Source organism: Sarcophilus harrisii, chromosome 1 (genome assembly GCF_902635505.1).
Source record: "Sarcophilus harrisii chromosome 1, mSarHar1.11, whole genome shotgun sequence".
NCBI classification, from domain to species: domain Eukaryota; kingdom Metazoa; phylum Chordata; class Mammalia; order Dasyuromorphia; family Dasyuridae; genus Sarcophilus; species Sarcophilus harrisii.
Genome location: NC_045426.1, coordinates 626,713,958 through 626,739,113, shown reverse-complemented (window position 1 = coordinate 626,739,113; position 25,156 = coordinate 626,713,958). Strand labels below are relative to the sequence as shown.

The 25,156-nt window shown below is 35.4% G+C and overlaps 1 protein-coding gene across 4 annotated transcripts in view; it reads right to left on the bottom strand.

The window, feature by feature from the left end:
- Nucleotides 1-25,156, bottom strand: part of KHDRBS3 (KH RNA binding domain containing, signal transduction associated 3) — a 260,581-nt gene that overhangs the window by 144,173 nt on the left and 91,252 nt on the right. For all 4 annotated transcript variants that reach the window (XR_004231106.1, XR_004231107.1, XM_031947233.1 and 1 more), the window contains exon 2: nt 21,287-21,405. Coding sequence is in view for 2 of the 4 variants with exons in the window: in XM_031947233.1 (XP_031803093.1) it covers nt 21,287-21,405 (119 nt within the window). In the remaining 2 variants the exon portion in view is untranslated. The remainder of the gene's footprint in view (nt 1-21,286; nt 21,406-25,156) is intronic.

The following is a 25,156-nucleotide window of genomic DNA, read 5'->3' as shown; positions in this document are numbered from 1 at the left end:
ATATAAAGAGGTACAAGGAAAAAAATCAGTAAAATGGATGAATACATTTAGCATTTCTTCATATATCTTCCTTGACACTATATTCATTGTAATTTAGTTATCTTTACTTCCTATTGATTTTAATAATTCTTTCCATTTATACTGCTTCACATATTGTTTATATTCTTTACTTGCCTTTACTTTCTTCACTTGGCATCAGGTCATATATAAGTATTTTTTCCATGATTCTCATATAATTTCTTAAATCATAGTTATATTCCATTATATTATTATACCATAATCTCTTCAGGCATTTTCAATCAATGAATATCCACTTATTTTCAGTTCTTTGTTATGACCAATAAAAATATTATTATACATGTTTTAGTATGTATCTACAAGTTTTCTTTTTTTAATTCAGTGGCCTTTTGGGAATTAAGCCTTATAGTGAAATCTCTGGATCAAAGGGTATAAACATTTTAATCACTTAATTTGAATAATTCCAGTTATTTTCTGAAATGGTAGGTTGTTTATCATTGTTTCTTTTCATCACTTGCACTGATAATGTAGATCTCTTGTTCTCCAAATAAATTAAAATTTTTTTATTAAATCTATAATTTATTTAATAGTTTAATTGACAGAACTTTCAAACTGTAAGTTAAATTTGATAACATTGTTATTTTGACTGTTATTTGCAAGATCTAGTTCTGATCCCTGAATAATTCTCCAGCTATTTAAAATTTGTCCACTGTCACTACTGCTATTCAATACTGTATTAGAAATGTTACCTTTGGCAAGAAAAGAAGAAAAATGAAATTAAAGGAATTAGAGTAGGTTTATAAGGAAACAAAATTGGCATTCTTTTCAGATGTTATGATGGTATATTTCAGAGAATCTTATATAATAAACTAAAAACCTACTAGAAACAGTTCACAACTTTAGCAAAGTTGGAGGATACAAAATAAATGCACAGAAATCATAAGCATTTTTTATATATTACCAATAAAGTCCAGAACAAGAGATAAAAAGAGAAATGGTATTTAACTGGGAGGCAATATAAAATATTTGGGAGTCTACCCGTTAAATCAAAGTCAGGAACTGTACGAACACAATTATAAAACACAATTTCCAGACAAATAAAGTCAGATGTAATCAAATGGAAAAATATCAAGTGCTCATGGATGGGCCAAGCTAACATAATAAAAATGACAATACTAACCACATTAATCTACTTTTATTCAGTGTCATACCAATCACAATGCCAAGAACCTAGTTTAACAAGTTACTTACACAATTATTTTTACAAAACTTATCTGGAAGAACAAAAGGTCTTGCAAGGATTTCAAGGGAATTAATGAGAGAGAGAAAAAAAAAAAAAAAAAAAAAAAAAAAAGAGCAAATGAAGGTGTGTAGAGAGCCAGCCAGAACTCTGGAGAAGTATACTTGAAACAAGGTGTTTTAAGGCAGAGGAATTGATGAGACAATGGTTCTCTGGTTCACATATATTCTTAGTTGTAGAGGGCTGAAACTAATGAGTAGATGCACTGAGGTCAGGACAGCGGAGCACTTGAGGCTAACTACTGATTGGACAATACAATAATTAGCTTATGCTTGGAAAATGGCCCTTCCCACTATCCTGTGCTGGCTCGATGATTGGTGTATATACAGAGGATTGTAGGAGGGACTGGGGGGGAGTAAAACTAGTCCCTAGTCCCTCCTGATGGACACGGTTCTTTTCAACAATGAGATAATTCAGACTTGTTCCAATGACCTTGTAATGAAAAGAGCCATCTGCACTCAAAGAGAGGACTAGGGGAACTGAGTGGGGATCACAACATAGCATTTTCACTTTTTTTTTTGTTTGCTTAGATTTTGCATTCTCATTTTTTTCCTTTTTTGTCTGATTTTTCTTGTTCAGTATATTTATGGAAATATGCGTAGAAAAAATACATGTCTAACATATGGGATGACTTTCCATCTATGGAAGAGAGTGGGGGAGAAGGGAGGGAGGAAAAGTTTTAGCACAAGGTTTTTTACAAGGGTGAATGTTGAAAATCATCTATGGATATGTTTTGAAATTAAAAAGCTTTAATAATGATACAAAATTAAACATGTGAAATTCTTCTAAACTACTACTATAGTTAGCATGCTACATAAGAAAAATCAGACAAAAAAAGGAAAAAAGTGAGAAAAAATCCATTTTGATCTTGTCTTTGTCTAAGGTTAGTCAATATCTAGGTTCTGCCATACTATTTTCCAATTTTCCCAGCAATTTTTGTCAAACAGTGAGTTCTCATCCCAGAAAGTGGAATCTTTGGTTTTATGAAACAATAGATTAATATAGTCATTGACTATTGTGTCTTCTGAGTCAGATCTATTCCACTAATCAACTACTCTATTTCTTAGCCAGTACCAAATGATTTTAAGGACTGCTACTTTGCTAATATAGTTTTAGGACTGATAGTTAGGCTACCTTCAATTGCATTTTTTTTTCATTAATTCCCTTGAAATTCCTGACCTTTTGTTCTTCCGAGATTAGCTTTGTTATTATTTCTTCTGGCTCTGTAAACTAATTTCTTGGCAGTTTGATTGATATGGCACTGAATAAGTAGATTAATTTAGATAAAATTGTCATTTTTATTATATTAGTTTGGCCGACCAATGAGCACTTCATATTCTTTCAATTGTTTAGATCTGACTTTATTTGTGTGGAAAGTATTTTGTAATTGTGTTCATATAGTTTATTGGCAGGTAGGTTGCCAAATATTTTATATTAATCTACTGTTATTTTAAATGGAATTCCTTTTTGTATCTCTTGCTCCTGGGTCTTTCTGGGCAACATAGAAATGATGATGATTTGTGGGGATTTATTTTGTATCCTGCAGCTCTGCTAAAGTTGTTAATTGTTTCTGGTAGTTATTTAGGTAGTTTTCTAGGATTATCTATGTAAACCATCATATCATCTGCAAAGAATGATAGAATAGGCAATAAGGAAATAAAACTAATTCTTTTTAATTTCTTTTTCTTTTCTTATTGCTAAAGATAACATATCTAATACAATACTGAATAATAATGGTGATATTGGGTAATCTTGTTTAACCCCTGATTTTATGGGGATTGTTTTTAGTTTATGCTCATTGTATATGATGCTTGCTGGTAAAGCATATTTAAAGATAGATGCTATTGATAACTTTATGGAAAACTCCATTTATTCCTATACTCTCTAGTTGTTGTTGTTTTTAAATAGGACTAGATATTGGATTTTGTCAAATGCTTTTTCTGCACTTATTGGGATATCCATATGATTCCTATTACCTTGATTATTGATACAATCAATTATACTAATAATTTTCCTAATGCTGAACGAGACTTATATTCCTGGTACAATTTCTACTTCGTAATGGTATAATATCCTGGTAAAATTTTGCTGTAATCTCTTTCCTAACAATTTATTTTAGATTTTTGCATCAATATTCATTAGGGAAATTGGTCTACAATTTTCTTTCTCTGTTTTGATCTTACCTGATTTCAGTATTAGCACCATATTTACATCATAAAAGGAATTTGGTAGGACTTCTTCATTCCCTATTTTTCCAAATATTTTTGCATAATATTGGAATTAATTGTTCTTTAAATGTTTGGTAGAATTCATTTGTAAAACATCTGGCCATGGAGATTTTTTTCTTAGGAAGCTGATTAATAGTTCATTCCATTTCTTTTTCTACAATGGGACTACTTAAGTAATTTATTTTCTCCTCTTCCAATCTGGCCAATCTATATATTTTGTAAGTATTCATCCATTCCCCTTAGATTCTTATTTATTGACATACAGTTGGGCAAAACAGCTCTTAATTATTGCCTTAATTTCCTTTTTATTGATGGAAATTTTACCCTTGTTATTTTTAATATTAGCAATTTGATTGTCTTCTTTCCTTTTTTTCTAATCAAATTAGCTGAAGGTTTATTTTGTTAGTTTTTTTTTTCATAAAACCAATTGTTAAGTTTTGTTTATTCAATAGTTTTCTTACTTTTGATTTTATCACTCTTCCTTTTTATATTTTAGTTGCATGCACAATTCATTGATCTTCCCTTTGTTTTTCTTCTTCTCTATTTCATTCAAGTAAGCATCCAGAGATAAAAAATAAAAAAGATAAAAAATTCCCTTAAGAACTGCTATGGCAGAGAAAGAAAATTATAGACCAATCTCTCTAATGAATATCGATGCTAAAATCTTAAATAAAATATTAGCAAAAAGATTACAGAAAATCATTCCCAGGATAATACACTATGACCAAGTAGGATTTATACCAGGAATGCAGGGCTGGTTCAGTATTAGGAAAATTATTAGCATAATCAACTATATCAATAACCAAACTAACAAAAACCATATGATCATTTCAATAGATGCAGAAAAAGCATTTGATTAAATTCAACATCCATTCCTAATAAAAACACTTGAGAGTATAGGAATAAATGGACTTTTTCTTAAAATACTCAGGAGCATATATTTAAAACCATCAGTAAGCATCATATGCAATGGGGAAAAACTGGAATCTTTCCCAGTAAGATCTGGAGTGAAGCAAGGTTGCCCACTGTCACCATTATTATTCAATATTGTATTAGAAACACTAGCCTCAGCAATAAGAGTCGAGAAAGAGATTAAAGGAATCAGAATAGGCAGTGAGGAAACCAAACTATCATTCTTTGCAGATGATATGATGGTATACTTAGAGAACCCCAGAGATTCTACTAAAAAGCTATTAGAAATAATCCATAACTTTAGAAAAGTTGCTGATAATAAAATAAATCCCCATAAATCCTCAGCATTTTTATACATCACCAACAAAAGCCAACAGCAAGAGATACAAAGAGAAATTCCATTCAGAATAACTGTCAACAGCATAAAATATTTGGGAATCTATCTACCAAAGGAAAGTCAGGAATTATATGTGCAAAATTACAAAAAACTTTCCACACAAATAAAGTCAGACTTAAACAATTGGAAAAATATTAAGTGCTCCTGGATAGGTCCCTAAACTAAACTACTTATTCACTGCTATACCAACCAGACGTCCAAGAAAATATTTTAATGATCTAGAAAAAATAACAAAATTCATATGGAATAATAAAAGGTCAAGAATCTCAAAAGAATTAATGAAAAAAAAAATCAAATGAAGGTGGCCTAGCTGTACCTGATCTAAAACTATATTATAAAGCAGCAGTCACCAAAACCATTTGGTATTGGCTAAGAAACAGATTAGTTGATCAGTGGAACAGGTTAGGTTCACAAGACAGAATAGTCAAATATAGCAATTTAGTGTTTGACAAACCCAAAGATCCTAACTTATGGGATAAGAATTCATTATTTGACAAAAACTTCTGGGAAAACTGGAAATTAGTATAGCAGAAATTAGGCATGGACCCATACTTAACACAATATACCAAGATAAGATCAAAATGGGTCCATGATTTAGGCATAAAGAATGAGATCATAAATAAGTTAGAGGAACATAGGATAGTATGCCTCTCAAACTTGTGGAGGAGTAAGGAATTTGTGACCAAAGAACTAGAGATCATTATTGATCACAAAATAAAAAATTCTCATTATATCAAATTAAAAAGCTTCTGTACAAACAAAACTAATGTAAACAAGATTAGAAGGGAAGCAACAAACTGGGAAAACATCTTCACAGAAGGCCTCATTTCCAAAATATATAGAAAACAGACTCTAATTTATAAGAAACCAAGCCATTCTCCAATTGACAAATGGTCAAAGGATATGAACAGACAATTTTCAGATGATGAAATTGATTGGATAAGATGACAGGAAAAAATAATGATGATTGTTGGAGGGGATGCGGGAAAACTGGGACACTGATACATTGTTGGTGGAGTTGTGAATGAATCCAACCATTCTGGAGAGCAATATGGAATTATGCCCAAAAAGTTATCAAACTGTGCATACCCTTTGACCCAGCAGTGTTTCTACTGGGCTTATACCCCAAGGAGATACTAAAGATGGGAAAGGGACCTGTATGTGCCAAAATGTTTGTGGCAGCCCTGTTTGTAGAGGCTAAAAACTGGAAACTGAATGGATGCCCATCAATTGGAGAATGGTTGGGTAAATTGTGGTATATGAATGTTATGGAATATTATTGTTCTGTAAGAAATGACCAGCAGGAGGAATACAGAGAGGCTTGGAAAGACTTATATGAACTGATGCTAAGTGAAATGAGTAGAACCAGGAGATCATTATATACGTCAACAACAATACTGTATGAAGATGTAATCTGATGGAAGTGGATTTCTTTGACAAAGAGACCTAAAATAGTTTCAATTGATCAATGATGGACAGAAGCAGCTACACCCAAAGAAAAAACACTGGGAAATGAATGTAAACTGTTTGCATTTTTGTTTTTCTTCCCAGGTTATTTTTACCTTCTGAATCCAATTCTCCCTGTACAACAAGAAAACTGTTTGGATCTGCACACATACATTTTATCTAGGATATACTAGGACATATTCAACAAATACAGGACTGCTTGCCATCTCGGGGAGGGGGTGGAAGGTGGGAGGGAAAAATCGGAACAGAAGTGAGTGCAAGGGATAATATTGTAAAAAAATTACCCTGGCATGGATTCTGTCAATAAAAAGTTACTATAATAAAAAAAAAAACAAAAAGAAAGAAAGAAAGAAAAAAAAAGAACTGCTTTGGTTGGATCCCATAAATTTGGTATGTTATCTCATTATTGTCATTCTCTTGCATGAATTATCAATTGTGTCTAGGATTTCTTGTTTCAGCCACTCGCTCTTTAGGATTAGATTATTTAATCAAGTAATTTAATTATTAATTTTATTAATTTAATTAATTAAATTAATTTTTGTTCTATTTTCCCCTGGCCCTTTATTATCTGTAACTTCTATTGCTTCATGATTTGCGAAAAGGTCTTCTCAACAAACTGAGGTTTAAATAAGAAAATATATCTAAATTATAAGGTCATTCACTCTGCCACTTTGGTATCTAGTTGGCTAGTAGGTAAGACTGCTTAATTTGTGAGACAGAAGATTTGAGTTTAGGCCTTTCCTGTGACTCTTGCTAGCTTGTTACTTTGCATGAGCCATTTAACCTTCAGTTTCTTTATCTGTAAATTGGAGTTAATAACAGCACCAATTTAAAAGACTATTTTGGGGATCAAACGAGGTGACATACAGACAATATATTGCAAAGCTTAAAGTGCTAAATAAATATTTTTTTAAATGAGAAGGGGGATTATGATTTTCATATAAGCAAAACCAATGCCATGATAAGCACCTTTAAGGGTTATAGGTAGGTCCCCATAATGTGAAAAGCCAAAAACTTATAGTAAAATTTAAATAAGAAGTGTTTAAAAAAGGGAAAAATCAAAAAAGTACTTTAGTAGCTTTACTTTCATGACGAAAAAATAGAGAAACTAAAGAAGGGTCATAATTCAAAGAACAAAAGTAAAAACAGATAAAGGAAAAGAGAAGTGATAAAAAGATGCATAGGAACAAATAAAGATTTACAAGAGTAAGAAAGAGCCTTTTGCCAACTAATATATGGTCAAAGAATGTGAAAAGATTTTTATCATAGGAATAAATCCAAGCTACCAATAATAGCATTCTGAAAAAAAAAAAAAAACTGCAAATGACTAATAATTACTAAAATCTGAATTAAAATAATATTGAGTTTTCACTTCCAACCTATCAGATTGGCAAAGTTAACAAAAAAGGAAAACAGCAAATAGAGAAATTATAGGAAAAGAGATACTTTAACTCATATGTTGTATGTGCCCGTGTGTGTGTGTGTGTGTGTGTGTGTGTGTGTGTGAAAAAGAGGGGGGAGTAAAGGAGGAGAGAAGGGAAGGAGCAGAGGAGCCATTAGCTAGGGAACAGCTGAACAAGTCATGATATGTGAATACTACTGAGCTATGAGAAATAATGAGGAAGGATGAAAGGATTATGGAGATAAAAACTGAGAAAACTTGTATGAACTGATGCAAAGTGAAGTGAACAGAAGCAAGAGAACAAATTATATAGTAACAACAATAACAGAGATACATAAAGATCAGATTATCTAAATCTCTGATCAACACAATGACTAATCACAATTACAAAAGGCTCAAAATGAAACATTTTTTACTTCCAGATAGGAAGCTGATAGACTCAAGACTCAGCATACACATTGAAGCCTATTTTCTTTCTCTTCTTTTCTCTTTTATTTTTAAGGAGAAATTGGGAAAAGAACAATAGATAGTGTAGGATTTTGTTTACTTGACTATATACATAAATATATCCACATGTGTGGTTGCAACTGGTTTTGTTTTTCTTGTCTTCTCAATGAATGGAGGAGGGAAGGAAAAAAGAAGATAACTTAGAATGAAAATAATATAATCTTATTTTAAAAAGAATCGTAAGCAATTATCAATGAAATCATTAATAATAAGAGAAATGCACATCAGACAACCCTGACATTTTACCTAAAACCCTGAAAAATTGCATAGATTACATAAAGTGGTAATAGTTAATCTTAGATGAGTTATAGCAAAACACTCATACTATGGAAACAATCTAACCATTAGAAAAAATAATTTGGAATTATGTAGATAAAATGACAGATATGAGTTATTAGGCATATACCTAAGGGAGGTCAATAAGAAGACAATATTTATATGATCACTTTTTGAGATCGCAAAGAACTGGAATATGAAGTCAACGTGCATAGACATAGGAATGCCTAAACAAATTATGGCACATAAATGTAATGAAATATTACTGGGCTGAAAGACATGGTAAATATTAATAGAAAAGCATGAAAAGATTTATATAAACTGAGGAAGACTAAGGTAAGCAAAGCCAAGAAAACAATGCATTTGGAAAGAACCACAAAATAATCAAAATTGAATACTGCAAAATTATAAAAAACAACTATGGCTCTGTGTGGAATTAACTGAGTGAAGACACATGGGAATATAGCCTTAAACTATATATTTTGTAACTTGAGACTTTATAATAACAAATAGAACTACAGCTAAAAGTTTGCAGGCTTTTGTCCCCACCAGTTTCCCACTACCTCTTAATTTGCATTTAAATACTCCCACTATCTCTTAATTAGCATTTAAGTATTTCTTTTAAAGGTGATGATGGCTTTGAATTCTCTTTATCTGAGGATATCACCTTGTACAGCAGTTCTCTAGGGAAATTTAAATTTAGAGTTTATTAATATAGACTTTTATCCTTTTGTTTTTGGGTTAGATTTCCTGGATTTTGAATGTCAGCCTGGACACCCCCAAATAATAGGAAAACATGGCAGGCAGGACTTCAGGGCCTCAGGCTTCAGGCCATTTAATTTGGTGTTTTGCAGTTTTTTGGTTTTTAATTAAAGCTTTTTATTTACAAAACATATGCATGAGTAATTTTTGCAACATTGACCCTTGCATAACTTTTTGTTGCAAATTTTCCCCTCCTTTCCCCCACTCCCACCCCTAGCTTGCAGGTAATCCAATATATGCTAAGTATGTTGAAATACATTCTAGATCCAATATATGTATACATATTTATATAATTATCTTGTTGTGCAGGAAAAAATCAATTCAAGAAAGGAAGAAAAAGAAAAACTGAGAAAGAAAAAATGCAAGCAAACAACAACAGAGAGAGTGAGAATGCTATGTTGTGAACCACACTCAATTCCCACAGTCCTCTCTCTGGGTGTCCATGACTCTCTTCATCACTGAATAGTTGCAACTGATTGAATCATCTCATTGTTGGAGAGAGCCATGCATCAGAATTAAGCATTGTATACTCTTGTTGTGCCATGTATAATGATCTTCTGGTTCTGCTCATTTCACTCAGCATCAGTTCATGTAAGTCTCTCCAAGCCTCTCTGAAAATCCTGTTGGTCATTTCTTACAGAACAATAATACTCCATAAAATTCATACACCATAATTTATTCAGCCACTCCCCAACTCATGGGCATTCATTCATTTTCTGGTTTCTTAACACTACAAACAGGGCTGCCAAACATTTTTGCACCTGTGAGTCCCTTTCCTTTCTTTAAGATCTCTTTGGGATATAAGCCCAGTCTAACACTTCTTGATCAAAGGGTATGCACAGTTTGATAACTTTTTGAGCATAGCTCCAAATTACTCTCCAGAATGATTGGATCTATTTACAACTCAACCAACAATGTATCAGTATCCCAGTTTTCTTGCATCCCCTTGTTTGGGACAAAAAGACCTACCCAAATTGACTACTACAGAGATCACTCATAGAAAGCAGAATTATTTATTAGAATCTCGAGAGGCGGACCCCATCCTGGTCTGCAAGCAAAATTTCACAGCAGGATAGGGCCAGAGCCTTGAAAATGCTTACAGCTTTTATACATATCAGACAAAGAACCTCCAAAATCCCACCCTCTATATGTTGTGATTGGCCACTTAAATCTACTGTTCCCCTAGTTGGTCAGTGGAATGCAGTAGACAAGGTGATATACAGCTTCTTCGGCTGCATAGTCCAGGCCTTATCTAAAATCATGTGACTCGGGAAAAGCCGAAAATGAGGCCTATAAGGCCTGATCTACTTTAGAATTTGTAAGTTCTTCACCTTTTCCCACACACCCCTCCAATATTCAGCATTATCTTTTCCTATAATCTTAGCCGATCTGACAGGTGTGTAGTGGTATCTCAGAGTTCTCTTAATTTGAATTTCTCGGATCAGTATGACTTGGAGCACCTTTTCATATGACTACAAATAGTTTCAATTTCTTCATTGGAAAATTTGTTTGTTCATATCTTTTGACTATTTGTCAATTGGAAAATGACTTGAACTATTATAAATTTGAATCAATTCTCTATATATTTTAGAAATGAGGCCTTTATCAGATCTTTTGGATATAAAAATGTTTTTCCAGTATATTGCTTCCTTTCTAATCTTGTCTGCATTAGTTTTGTTTGCACAAAATGTTTTTAGTTTAATATAATCAAAATTACTTATTTTATGATTTCTAGTCACAAATTTTTTGGTCACAAATTCCACCCTCCTCCACAAATCTGAGAGGTAAACTATCCTATGTTCTTCTAATTTGTTTATAATATCATTCTTTGTGTCTAGATCATGAACCCATTTTGATCTTGTCTTGGTATACGGTAACAGGTGCAGATTTATGCCTATTTTCTGCCATACTAGTTTCCAATTTTCCCATCAGTTTTGGTGAAATTTTTATACTAGAGACCTACTTGCATAAAATATAGAAAGAGAAAATCAATGAATTAGACTTGCAACTAAAAAAAAGCTTAAAAAAAGAGCAAATTAACCACTCCCAGTCAAACACTAAACTTGAAATTCTAAAAACAAAAGGAAAGATTAATAAAATTGACAATTAAAAAATATTATTGAATTAATAAATAAAATTAAGAGTTGGTTCTATGAAAAAACCAACAAAATAGATAAACACTTGGTAAATTTGATTAGAAAAAGGAAAGAGGAAAATCAAATTATTAGTCTTAAAAATGAAAAGGGAGATCTTTCTACTAATGAAGAGGAAATTACAGCAATAATTAGGAGTTACTTTGCCCAACTTTATGCCAACAAATTTGATAACTTAAATGAAATAGATGAATACCTTCAAAAATATTAACAGATTAACAGAGGAAGAAGTAAATTGATTAAACAGTCCCATTTTAGAAAAAGAAATAGGACAAGGCTATTAATCAGTTCCCTAAGAAAAAATCCCCAGGACTGATTGGATTTGCATATAAATTCTACCAAACATTTAAAGAACTATTAATTCCAATGCTATATAAACTATTTGAAATAATAGGGATTGAAAGAGTCCTACCAAATTCTTTTTATGACACAGACATAGTACTGATACTTAAACCAGGTAGGATGAAAACCAAGAAAGAAAATTATAGACTATTCTCCCTAATGAACGTTGATGGAAAAATCTTAAAATAAAATACTAGCAAAAAGATTACAGAAAATCATCTCCAGGATCATATACATCATGACTAAGTAGGATTTATACCAGTAATGCAGGGATGGTTCAATATTAGGAAAACTATTAATATAAATGACTATATCAATAATCAAATTAACAAAAATCATATGATTACCTCAATAGATGCAGAAAAAGCATTTGATAAAATCCAACATCCATTCCTATTAAAAACACTAAAAAGTATAGGAATAAATGGACTTTTCCATAAAATAGTCAGGAGCATATATTTAAAACCATCAGCAAGAATCATATGTAATGGTTTTAAACTGGAATAATTCCCAATAAGATCAGGAATGAAACAAGGTTGCTCACTATCACCATTATTATTCTACCAAAAACCTTACCATACAGTTGCAAGATGCATAACTTTGGAATTATGCTAATTCCTAATTCTTCCTAACTTTACATATCAATTCCCTTTTCAAATCTTGACCTACTTTTAGATTTCTTGCATCTGAACCTTTTTTGCTTTTTTTTCAAGACACAACTTTCATCAACTCTCACTTAAAGCAATGCAATAGTTTTCTAACTTGTAACCCTGCCTCAAGTTACTCAACACTCCAGTTTATCCCATGTGAAGCCAAAGTGATTTTACTTAACAGCAGATCTGGCCTTTTGACACCCTTATATAACCAACTCCAATGACTTCATGACCTTTAGGATAAAAAAATGAATTCCCTTTTTGTAAAGGGCTGAAACTCTTGAGTTCATGCACTGAGATCGGACAAGCGAGCACTTAAGGCTAATTCCCGATTGGCAATACTCATATTAGCATATGCTTGGAAAATGGCCTGCCCCACCATTCTGTGCTGGCTCAATCTTATAGTGTATATAGATAATTGGTAGGAGGGACTAGGGGGTGGAGTAAGACTAGTCAGAGTCACTTTTTGGGCAGGAGACAAAGAGGAGAGGTGTGAAGATCCTGTGTCCATCTAATTCACTTCTACCCCTAAAGACCAAGAATAAAGATCAAGGACTTTTGCTTATCCTGACTCCATATGATTCTAAAATATCCAGGGTGCTAACTCGGATATTTGGTGCCAATGTGTAGCCCAAGAACCCTAATTTCACTGAAAAAGTCCCTGGTGACAAGGAAATAGGGTGAATATTTTAATAGAAAAACAGGGAACTTACTTTGTTAAGGGCTAAACTAGTAACCTTTTCTAGCTGAAATGGGATAGATATTAGGAAAAGATTCTCTCCCTCTCCCCCCATCCCCAACCCCATTCCCACCCCTGCCCCAAGGGGGCACTATACAAAGCATACTTAAATTGATCAAGGGACAAAGCTTAATTATAACTTGGGAACAGATTGCTAGACGCTTGGGTACATTAGAACGCACGTCCCCTTGGTTCTTAGAGGAAGAAGAAATTTCACCAGATAATTGGAAGCTTGTAGGACAACAACTATGTGAGTACTAAACTGATAAAGATCCTCATTCAATTTCCAAGGAAACATTCTATACATACAACATAATAAAATTGGCCTTAAAGAATCCTGCAAGTTATAAAAAAAAAAGAACAGTTTTAAGAACAGCCAGATGAGGAAGTGTGAGGAAAAAGAGGAAGACAATGAAAAGATTAATGGCTGCATCACTGGAGGACATGAAGAGTTGAGGAAGGGTGAAGGGCATGGTGATTCTGGCTCTCACAAGGCAGCTTCAACCCGAACTAAACCAGAACTGGTTCTTGACCCGCCTTCCTGGCGTGTCAACTCCACCTTCCTGGATGGTGAAAGGAGGAGTAGTGGGAGGGGCAGTGATACCATCAGCCCCCCCCCCCCCCCCCCAGCATCCAACCACTCCTATGACTAGATTGCAAAAGGTCGTACTTAAAGTCACACAAGAAGGGCAGGATTTAGCTGATTTTAAAATAGGACTGTAACCTGTGATTCAACACTTTACCTCTTCAGGTCAAGAAAGTAGAAAATATGCTCCTTTTGATATAGAAATCCTCAAAGATTTGAAAAAGGTGCATAAAGTCTTAACCTCTAGGGACTGGAAATCTATAGCGAGGACATGCTTAGAATCTGAACAAAACTTGTGGCTTTCTGAATATAGTGAACTCTGTAGGACACAAGCCTAACAAAATAGTCAAAATGGAGTTCATGCTCCAATCACCTGTGACCAACTAACAGGTGCATGTTCTTATGCAGACATCTCAGTACAGATTAATTGCTCCATAGCAACATATCAGCAAATTTCTACTGCTACTATCAAAGCGTGGGATTCTCTCCACGATAAAAACGACAAGAGTGAGGCCTTCTCAAAAACTGCACAAGGACCAAATGAACCCTTTGCTGATTTTGTGGGACGTTTGCAGACAGCTGTCATATGAACTAATGGTGAAAATGCAGTAACAAATTATGATAAGGCAACTTGCTAAAGAAAAGGCTAATGAGGTTTGTAGAAGAATTATATTAGGACTATGCAAGGATGCTCCTCTTTAGAGGAGATTATAAAACGCTGTGCCCACAGTGGGCACAAATGCCTTTTATAGCCAGGCTATGATGCAGACTTCCCAAGATCCCAACATGGGAAGACAGGGTCCCTTCTGGCAAGGAATTTCCAGAGAGACTCGTCAATGCTTTCAGTGTGGTAAAGTAGGGCATCTGAAAGCTCAATGTTGGTATAGAGACAGAGTGAAAAAACAGGGTGGGAGAACAAGACCCAGTACCCCATGTCCTAAATGCAACGGAGGCTGTCACTGGGCATGAGAATATACACTGATTCAGGGAAATAGGATGAGGGGCACAGCCCCAGACCCCAAGAGAAGAAACACTTGGGGCATGATGGCAGCCAATGCTACACCCAGAGAGCACCTACAAGTCCAGTACCCAGACATGCCCAATCAGCCAGGAAGCCATCTGCTGGGAGAAAGGAATTACAAAAGGGAAGAATAGAGCTGTATGCAGCTGGGAAAACTGAGATACCCCCTGGAGAGGTGAAATCTATTCTTCTCCAGCCTATGGATCCCTTGCCTCCAGGCACAGTAGGCTTGACCATTTCACCTCCTGAGAGTACATACAAAACAGTGTCCATCAATACACTGATGTGGGAAATTGGGGTATGTAGATAATATCCCAGTCACTAATACAGGCAGACTATATGTGACTTATCAACCAGGAGAAGTAGTAGCATCAGATTTACTGAGCAGACTCCCAATAAGCAACTTGGTGATAGTCACCCAGATTCTGAATCTAAGCAACAGAATCCAGGAATATACTGGAGAGCAGCTGGGACAGCTGACTGTCCTATGCTCACTATCTATATAAATGGCATACCATTGACACAGTAGATCTATGGTAGACACAGGTGCAGATCATATAGTCATTAGAGGTGCCAACTGGCCCAGTCACTGGCCAAAGATTAAGGTAGACACCTGGTCTGGTGTAAGAAGATCAATAGCAGCTGAAGTTAATGTTACCCCTTTGAGATGGATATTTGAAGGTGAAACAGGAATTTTTGTTCCTTTTATACTGGAAAAAAAATCCCTATCAATCTGTGGGGAAGAGATATTTTACAACAATTAGGATTAAAAATGTGTACTTTGGTTTTTTAGGCAGAGCTGCTCTTGAAGGCCTGCCAACACTTTCACCTGTTTCTATTCAATGGAAAACGGATATATCAATGTGGATAGAACAGTGACCCTTAGGTAGCAATAAAATTCAGACCTTATTAGATATAGTACAGGAGCAGCTTGACCAAGGACACTTACAACCTTCTCTAAGTCCTTGGAATTCCCCAGTGTGTGTTGTAAAAAAGAAATCTGGAAAATGGAGGATGTTGACTGATTTAAGAAAGGTAAATAAATGAACAGATGGAAACTATGGGAACTCTTCAGCGTGGACTTCCATCTCCTACTCAATTGCCTAGAGAATGGCCTTTTTGGGTTATAGACATTAAGGATTGTTTCTATTCTATCCCTCTAGATAAGGAAGATATGAAAAGATTTGCCTTTTCAGTGTCCAGCGTTAACTTAGCTGAGCCTTATAAAAGATATGAATGGACAGTTTTGCCACAGGGAATGAAAATCTGCCCTACTATGATATCAAATGTATGTTGCTGCTACTCTTACTCCAGTAAGAAAAGCATTTCCAAAAGTAGTGTTATTACATTACATGGATGATATATTGGGATGTGCACCTGAGCAGCAAATAATAGAAGCATGTCTACAAAAGACCATAGAAACACTAAGGAACTACAAATTGCACATAGCTCCAGAAAAAAAAAATTCAAAGACATGTTCCTTTTCAACCCTAAGGTGCTTACAGTAAAAAAACTTTCCTTAAGAACAGAGAAGCTAAACACCTTAAATGACTCAGAAATTGATAGGAGATATCCAATGGATGCGACCAGTGTTAGGCTTGACTACCTATCAGTTACAACCGTTATATGACATTTTAAGGGGAGACTGCTTTAAATTCACCACGCCAGCTTACAAAAGAAGCTCAAAAGGCTTTGAGAGAAGTTGAACTGGCTTCATCCAATGTGGTTGAAAAAGTCACTCAAAAACCCTTGGAAATATCAGTTTTTGCTACACAAGAGGGACCCACAGCAGTCTTTCATCAAGGAGACAGTGTGATAGAGTGGGTGAACCTCCCAGCATAACCAGAACAAAACCTTATTCCTTACCCAGTGCTTGTGGCTAGAATTTTATTAAAGGCCATTAAGCAAGCAGTACAATTATCTGGGATAAGACCTGACAAGATATACACCTTTTATACTAATGCACAAATTAATGGATGCTGTGAAACCATCCCAGAGTGGCAAATTTTATTAGCCATGGCTCCAAATTTTACACATGGGTCTCCATTAAAAATAATCAGACTATTATATAATTGGCAATGGATTCTTGAAGAAAAGATTTCTAAAGTTCCTCTTAAAGGACCAGCTATCTTTACAGATGCAGCCAAACATAATATTTGTGCTGTATACTCTTGTGACTTAACTATAAAGAGAGTTGTCAGAACTTCTTTTAAGTCCACTCAACAAAATGAATTGTATGCAATCATTCTAACTCTTACTTATTGTGCAGGAGATATAAATATATCTGATTTGGCCTATTCAGTAGGTGTGGTACAAAGAATTGCCACAGCCCAAATAAAATTTGTAGCTTCCAATATATATCAGCTCTTTAAGGAACTTCAAGAGCAAGTGAGAAAACGTCCAGTTAAGATTTATACCTTGCATGTCCACTCTCATAGTGGACTTCCAGGTCCTATTTTTGATGGTAATTCAAAGGCAGATAGCCTTCTATGTTAGCCAATACTCCTTTATTTCAGGAAACCCAGGCATCTCATTCTAAATATCATCAAGTTGCTCGAGCTTTACGTTTACAATTTGGAATAATGAGAGAGAAAACTAGGAGTATAGTAAAAGCTTGTATAGCTTGCATTCCTTTCCATGCTCCTATGCTTCCTCCAGAGAAGAACCCTCGTGGTTTGAGACCCAATGAAATTTGGCAAATGGATGTGACCCATTATAAATCTTTTGGTCACCTGTCTTTTATCCACGTTGTGGTAGATGCCTTTTCAGGATTCACTTTTGCAATACCAACAGCAAAAGAGACAGCCTGAATGGTTACTGAATTCCTTATACAAGCATTTCCAATTATAGGTTTGCCACAAGCAATAAAGACAGATAATGGACCTGAATATATTTCTAAACATTTTACACACTTTTGTGCACAGTATAAGATTTTACACACCACTGGCATACCTTTTAATCCTCAAGGACAGGCAAAAGTAGAGAGGAGAAACAGAGATATTAAGAAGCCCCTCCAAAAACAAAAGAAAGGGGGAGCCACAGGTAACCCTAGAGAACTTCTAAATCTAGCCCTTTATATTATTAACTTCTTGATTTTTGACAAAGATGCACTGGCTTTGGCAGACAGGTTTTATAATCCACCGGAAGGGCAGTGTCCAGTGAAAGCGGCTCCACTATCTTTAGATAATTGCCAGGTGATGTGGAGAGACCCAGAAAGTGGTGATTGGAAGGGACCAGATAGGTTAACTGCTTGGGGGAGAGGGTTTGCTTGTATCTCTACAGGTGGAAAAGGAATCAGATGGGTGCCAACGAGCCATATTCGCCTTGTCCATCACAGAGAGATGGAGCAGACCCTTGAAACAAAGGAGAAGACCCAAGAAACATCGGGTGGTTCTGTTGCTGATTGTGCCAACCACTGAAAGAGCATGGCAGTTATGGCGTTTGACTCATGGACATCAAGAATTGTTGATTTTTTTTTTTGAAGTTTTGAAGTTTCAAAACCCTCAGCAATCATTGGATTCTCTGAGAAATGATGATGTAGGACTTGAAAACCCTCAGGAATCATTGGATTCTCTGAGACAGGATAAGACTGTTGTAGGACTTGAAAACCATCAGGGATTATTGGATTTTCTATGAAATGATAAAACTGTTGCAAGACTTCAAAATCTGCTGGAATCATTGGATTCCCTTGTGGTGTTCTTCTTCTTTAAAATATAAGATGGTTCTTTCAGGTAGAGCAGTTTTCTTGGGGAGGTTTTCTGGAGGCAGCCTTAGTATCAGTTCAGATCAATAATTACCCCAAATGCAGCCAGGTGTTAAAAGTTCAGATCTTTTACTGTCTTCAATATAGCCTGGTTAGTTTTCTTATAGGCCTCTCTCTCTCTCCTTGGTTCTAAGAGCTCTTGCAGCTTTGTCCTTTGCTTCTGCCTCTGCTTTCTTTATCCTCCAGCCAGCACCAAGGTGGAAGATGCAATGAATCTCTCTTGCCTCAGAGACCTAGGGCTTGTGGGCTTCCTCCCAGAGTGCTCCTCTCTGACCCCAGTCAATGTTCTGAAGTAACTTCCTTAAAACTCTAAGAGCTTCCTCTATATATATGATCTCCCAAAGGTTAACTCCTCCTCTGAGAGAATGGGATTATGGGTTTCTCCCAGACTACTCCCTGGCCCTAAGAGCTTCAAGGGAGGTGTGAATTTATATATCTCATACTAAACCCTGGAATCTCCCAAACGTGTGAACTCCAATTAGTACTTAAATACTTCTTGCTTATAAGAGCTCTCAAAAGGTGTGAACACAAGCATTATTGTCTATCAGTATTAGCGACTTATCACCTTGTAAGGATTCTCTCTAAGGTGTGAACCAATAAGCACTGTATCAATTCCACTGAGTTAATACCAGGATTCTGACATCTCCCTTGAGTTTTCACCTTGTTTCACGTTGAGTTGACAATAGATTTCCCACATTCCCTAATACATAAAAAGACTTTTGCAGGACTTCAAAAACTTGGGGGGATCATTGGATTCCCTGACACATGAAGAAATGGACACTAGATTGATTTTGGACTATCTCTTGGATGCTGAAGAAGGCATGTGACTGTTGTTTACATACCCTCCTTCTAGGACTTCTGGAAGTCTTTTACAACACCATGTTGATTTATATTGTTTGTTATATCACTAATTTCATGTACAATTCATGTTTGTTATACCACATTGAGCCTACACCGGCTGTGGGGAGAATCACCACTAATAGCCTGTGCATTATTGCTCTGTGCTTGTGTAATACCTCCCATGCTGATGGGTTTGTGCATACCTGTTTCTAATAAGCCCAGACACCCGCTAGCAATCCCCACTTTCCTTTGGTGCTTTTCATCTCCCTGCCTGAGATGTCGGGGAGGGCGAGATCATTGCCCTTTTTAGTGCTTTCCCCTCCCTTCCTGAGAAGTCAGGGGGTGTGATCACTTCCTTTTCAGTGTTTTCACCTCCTTTCCTGAGAAATCAGGGAGGGTGTGATCACCTCCTTTTTGGGGTTCTCACCTCCCTTAGAAATCAGGTATTATGTGACCCCCTGTGTTCTAAAACAAAAGAAAGCAGGAGATGTAGAGGGCTGAAACTTTTGAGTTGATGCACTGAGGTCCAGACAACCGAGCACTTAAGACTAACTACCGATTGGACAATACTCTATAAGCATAAGCTTGGAAAATGGCCCTTCCCACTATCCTTGGCTCACTCAATAATTGTTGTTTACAGAGAATTGTAGGGGGAACTAGGGGATGGAGTTAAGACTAGCCAGAGTCATTTTTTGGGCAGGAGACAAGCAGGAGAGGTCGTGGAGACTCTGCATCCATCCATTCACTTCTACCCCTAAAGACCAAGAATTAAAAATCAAGGACTTTTGCTTATCCTGATTCTGGCTGATTCTAAGGTATCCAGGGTGCTAATTTGGTCTTCACATCTTTCTATTTTTTTACATCTTTATACAACTTTGCCTTCAATTCTCAAATGGACTCTTGCATTCTTGGATCAACCCAGCTATATTCTCTTTTATTTCAAACACATAGTATACTCATATCTCTGTGACGTGCCAATGGTCACACTACATGTCTGAAATATATTCCCTTATCTGAAATTCATAGCTCCTCTCATCTTTTAAGATAAAATTCAAGCAGTATTTTGTATATAACTCCTCCAATGTCTAATTCCTTCATTCCAAACGACACTGTCCATTTAACAGTGGACATAATTGTATTTTTCACTTTGTAGTTAAATATATAACTTTCCCATTAGAATTTAAGCTATTTGTTAGGAGAGATTGCTTTTTCCCTTTAATTTTTAGCATCTAACATGATTCCTGGAATATAATGGGTAGATGTTTAGTAAATTAAAGGAATCCCAAAAGCCTCTGCACAGTTTTACACTATCAAAGTACCCTGTAGGCAAAGATTTATTTATTAACAACACCAAAGCTTTTTCATTTATTTGTTTAGCTGAGCAGCTTTTAGGCAACTATATTACTTTCTATCCAAAGTTGACTTGTAACTTTCATGAAGAATAATTAGAAACAGAAATAAACAATTCAATATATTCAATGGCTTAAATCATTAAGCAAAGAATCTCTAGGTACTGCTTTTCAAAAAAGAGAGAAGTGAAAATTAGTTCTTGTGGGAATATAACGACCCAAGCCTTATCCCTGTAACTCTTATGAAATCCCCATGCTTATCTAAAAAGTGAAATGGAAAAGTGGACCCAAAAATGAAATATCAGACTCTAAATATAGATTTCTAAAACTTTATTTCATGCAGCTCCCCATTTAGAACACAATGTTAGCTGTTTTGAGTAATTTAGTAGCAAAAGTTGTCATGATTCATAATTTTATTAATGATAAAAAGCTTAAAGATTTCTAAAGTTATTTGTGTCTTTTGATGTCAAAATACAAAGAACAGCTTCAACATTTCTGAAATAAAATAAATTAAAATATTTCAAATAACACAAGAAACAGTAGCTCATTTAAGATTAATTAAACCACTTACCTTGGGGAATTGTTTTACAGGAATTAAAACTTTCTGCCCCAGCTTCATGTTTTTATTAATCACAACATCAATGTACTTTTCTTCCTCCTTGCTTTCTCCTTTTTGAAACTTTTCAATTTCTGTAGGGTAAATGAGATAAAAACCCATATGATGAAATAGGTAATTTACTATCTATATTCTAGAAGTTAAGAACCTAATCATCTTTATCATGGCTCAAAATACACAGAAAACAAAATGTGAAATGGATATGGAAGAAAATGCCTATTTTGATACTTAATTTCAATGATAACTTTCAAAATATCAAAGAACATGAACCAGTAAAGTTAAATTGCAATTATTCATTATAACGAACAATATTAACCCAAGTAATGTGGAATTATTTTTCCAGGGATTTCCTGAATTTCATATATAGAAAATCAGAACCATAAGAACCATAATCTATAAATTTGCCCACATTTTAAACTTTTAGGACTTGATCTTAGATATGCCTTATAAGGAAAAAAGGAATTAGTCTATTATCTCTGCTCTTTGTATTTCTAGCACTTACAATAGTGCCTTTGCACGGTGATAATTTTTCTTCTTTGTATTTTCATTCAATTCAAAATTCATTCAAAATAGCTGAAGATAAGTAACATATCCACACCTAAAAACTCTTCCTAAAAATGTATTTCCAATCTTTTAGCTAATCATAAGATCTTTTTTTATGTAAAAACTTTTATTTATTTATTTTTATTAAAACTTTTTTTATTTACAAAGCATACGCATGGATAATTTTTCCAATACTGACCCTTGAAAAACCTTTTGTTTCTAATTTTTCCTTACTTCCCCCAACTGCCTCCCCTAGCTAGCAGGTAGTCTGATACATGTTAAATATGTTGAAATACATGTTAGATCCAATATACGTATACATATTTACACAGTTATCTTATGCACAAGAAAAATCACATCAAGAAGGAAGAAAAAGAAAAATTGAGAAAGAAAACAAAATGCAAGCAAATTAACAACAGAAAGAGTGAAAATGCTATGTTGTGATCCACACTCAGTTCCCACAGTCCTTTCTCTGAGAGTGTGCAGATGACTCTCTTTATCACAAGATCATTAGGACTGGCCTAAATCATCTCATTGTTGAAGAGAGCCAGGTCCGTCAGAATTTATCATCCTATAGTCTTGTTGCCATGTATAATGATCACCTGGTTCTGCTCATTTCACTCGGCATCAGTTCATGTAAGTCTATCCAGGCCTCTCTGAAATCATCTTGCTGGCCATTTTTAATAGAACAATACTATTCCATAACATTCACAGACCATTACTTATTCAGCCATTCTCCAACTGATGGGCATCCACTCAGTTTCCAGTTTCTTGCCACTACAAAAAAGGCTGCCACAAACACTGTTGCACATGTGGGTCCCTTCCCCTCCTTTATGATCTTTTTGGGATATAAGCCCAATAGAATCACTGCTGGGTCAAAGAGAATACAGTTTGATAACTTTTTGAGCTTAATTCCAAACTGCTCTCCAGAATGGTGTTCACAGATCCTAAGATCTTAAAGAACTTTCTCACCAATAATACAAGAATCTTCCATGATTTTACTCTAATAAAGAGCTATCATACATTCAAAACTTCCAATGGTTCCCAAACTCATGACACTGTAATTAGGAAATGTTTTTATAAAACAAGCATAAACATGGCAAAATGTTACATTTTTGTAAGTCAATATCTATCTGAAAGGAGGGAAGGATTCTGAGAAGATGGAAGAGTAGACCTGTAAATTTCAAGCTCTGCAGATTTCTCTCAGAAATAGAAGAAATTTGTGCCTCAGGGAAAGACAGATTGATGAAAAATCAAGACTTGGGACAGAACAGGGGTCCTGCTATCACAACCTAATTAGAGCTGAAGAAAGACCCCAGACTGAGGATTATCCAGGGTAAATTGTAAACATCTCTGGCTAGTAGGGGTCCCTGGGGTGTGATCTGGGTTTGACTGGAGTCTCAGCAAGAAGCATGGAACTTTCTCCTCCTGGACTATATGAGGAGTTCAAGTCCTGGAAGACTGATGGAGTCTTGGCTGTTTAGGAACACCAGACTCAGCTGTACTACAGAGCAGCGGCCCTGGGCAAGAAGGAGCCAACACACTGGGAGTGTAGAGGCCCTGGGGCAGGGAAGCTCCTGGCTGTGGGCACTTGCAGGAGGGGGGAACTCTTGGTTTTGGTGTTTCTGGTCAGAGAGAAGAGCCCAAGGAAAGCTAGAAGCCCCATCTGTCCAACCCACAATGACAAGCAACTTACAAGATTAGAGGTTCTTATTTTTAAAAATTGGGCAGAGCCAAGATGGCAGAGAGTAGACAGGACTTGGTCTGAACTCTTCTGGCTTCCCTCAGGATCAACACCAGATTAAGCCTCTGAACGGATTTTGGAGGGATAAAATAACAAATATTAGGGGGTGTAACAAATTTCCAGCAGAAGATATCTGGGAAGGACTTAGGAAAGCTCTGTCTCAATTGGGCAGGAGGTAACACAGTCCAGCACTGGTGCCAGGCACAAGGAAGCCAGGGTAGAGAGGACCCGCAGGCAAAGGGTGCAAGGTTCTTACCCAAATATTGAATACTCTGTCCTGGTTCAGAAGCCAGTGGGTCCGCAGACTACCTGTGAGACCTCCAATGAAACTACAGAAGGCAACAGAGAGCCCCTGGACCCCGCATAAGTTGGGACTTGGCCAGACCATTCAGCACAGTGGGAAAGCCTGCAGAACTGGTCGCAACGCAGGGAAGCCCTCTCCTGTAGAGAAAGCTTGGGATAATCTCCCTTTTGCCCTAGGAGCAGACCCTCCCAGCCTTTAAAATGAGCAAAACAGCAAAAGCACTCTAGAGATCTGTTAAGGAGAGAAGAACAGACATCAAACCGGAGAACACTAAAGGCAAAACATTTCCAGATAAAGCCTCTAAGGGGAATTTGAGTTGGTCTCCAACTCAAAAGGCTCTCTTGGAAAAATTCAAAACGAATCTTTAAAAAGGAAATAAAAATGGGGAAAGGACATGAGAGCTTTGGAAAAATGAAACACAGAAATTGTTTGAAGAAAACAACTCCTTAAAAATACAATTAGTGAAATGGAAATAAATATACTGAAGACAACTCCTAAGAAAATTGATTTGGTGAAATAGAAAAATAAAACACCTTGAAAAATAGAATTGTTGACATAGAAAAGAACAACTCCCTAAAAATAGAATTGTTGAAATAGAAAAAAAAATCCTATAAACAAAACAACTCATTTAAAAGTTCAACTGACCAAATTCAAAGGGTGGTAAAAAAAAACTACGGAAGAAATTCATTTGCTAAAAATGAAAATTGAACAAATGAAAGTGAATGAGTCAATAAGTCATCAAGAATCAATCAAATAAAACCAAAAAGAAAAAAAAAAAGAAAATATAAAATATTTCATCTAAAAAACAACTAACTTGGAACATAAATTCAGGAAAAACAATCTAAGAATTATTGGACTATCTGAAAATCATAATGAAAAAAAGAGCCTAGACAACCATCTTGTAAAAAATCAGGAAGGAAAACTGCCCTGATAGCCTAGAAGTAGAAGATAAAATAGTCAATGAAAAAATCCACTGATTACCTCCTGAAAGAAACCCCAAAATGAAAACTCCAAGGAATATAACTAATTCCAGAATTATCAGATCAAGAAGATAATACTGCAGTCAGAAAGAAACAATTCAAACATCAAGGCACAATCATCATTACCCAGGAGCTAGCAGCTTTCACTTTAAAAGATCGAAGGGCCTAGAATATGATATTCTAGACAGCAAAGAAGCTTGGACTGCATCCAAGAATTAACTTCCCAAACAAACTAATATTAATTATTATTAAGG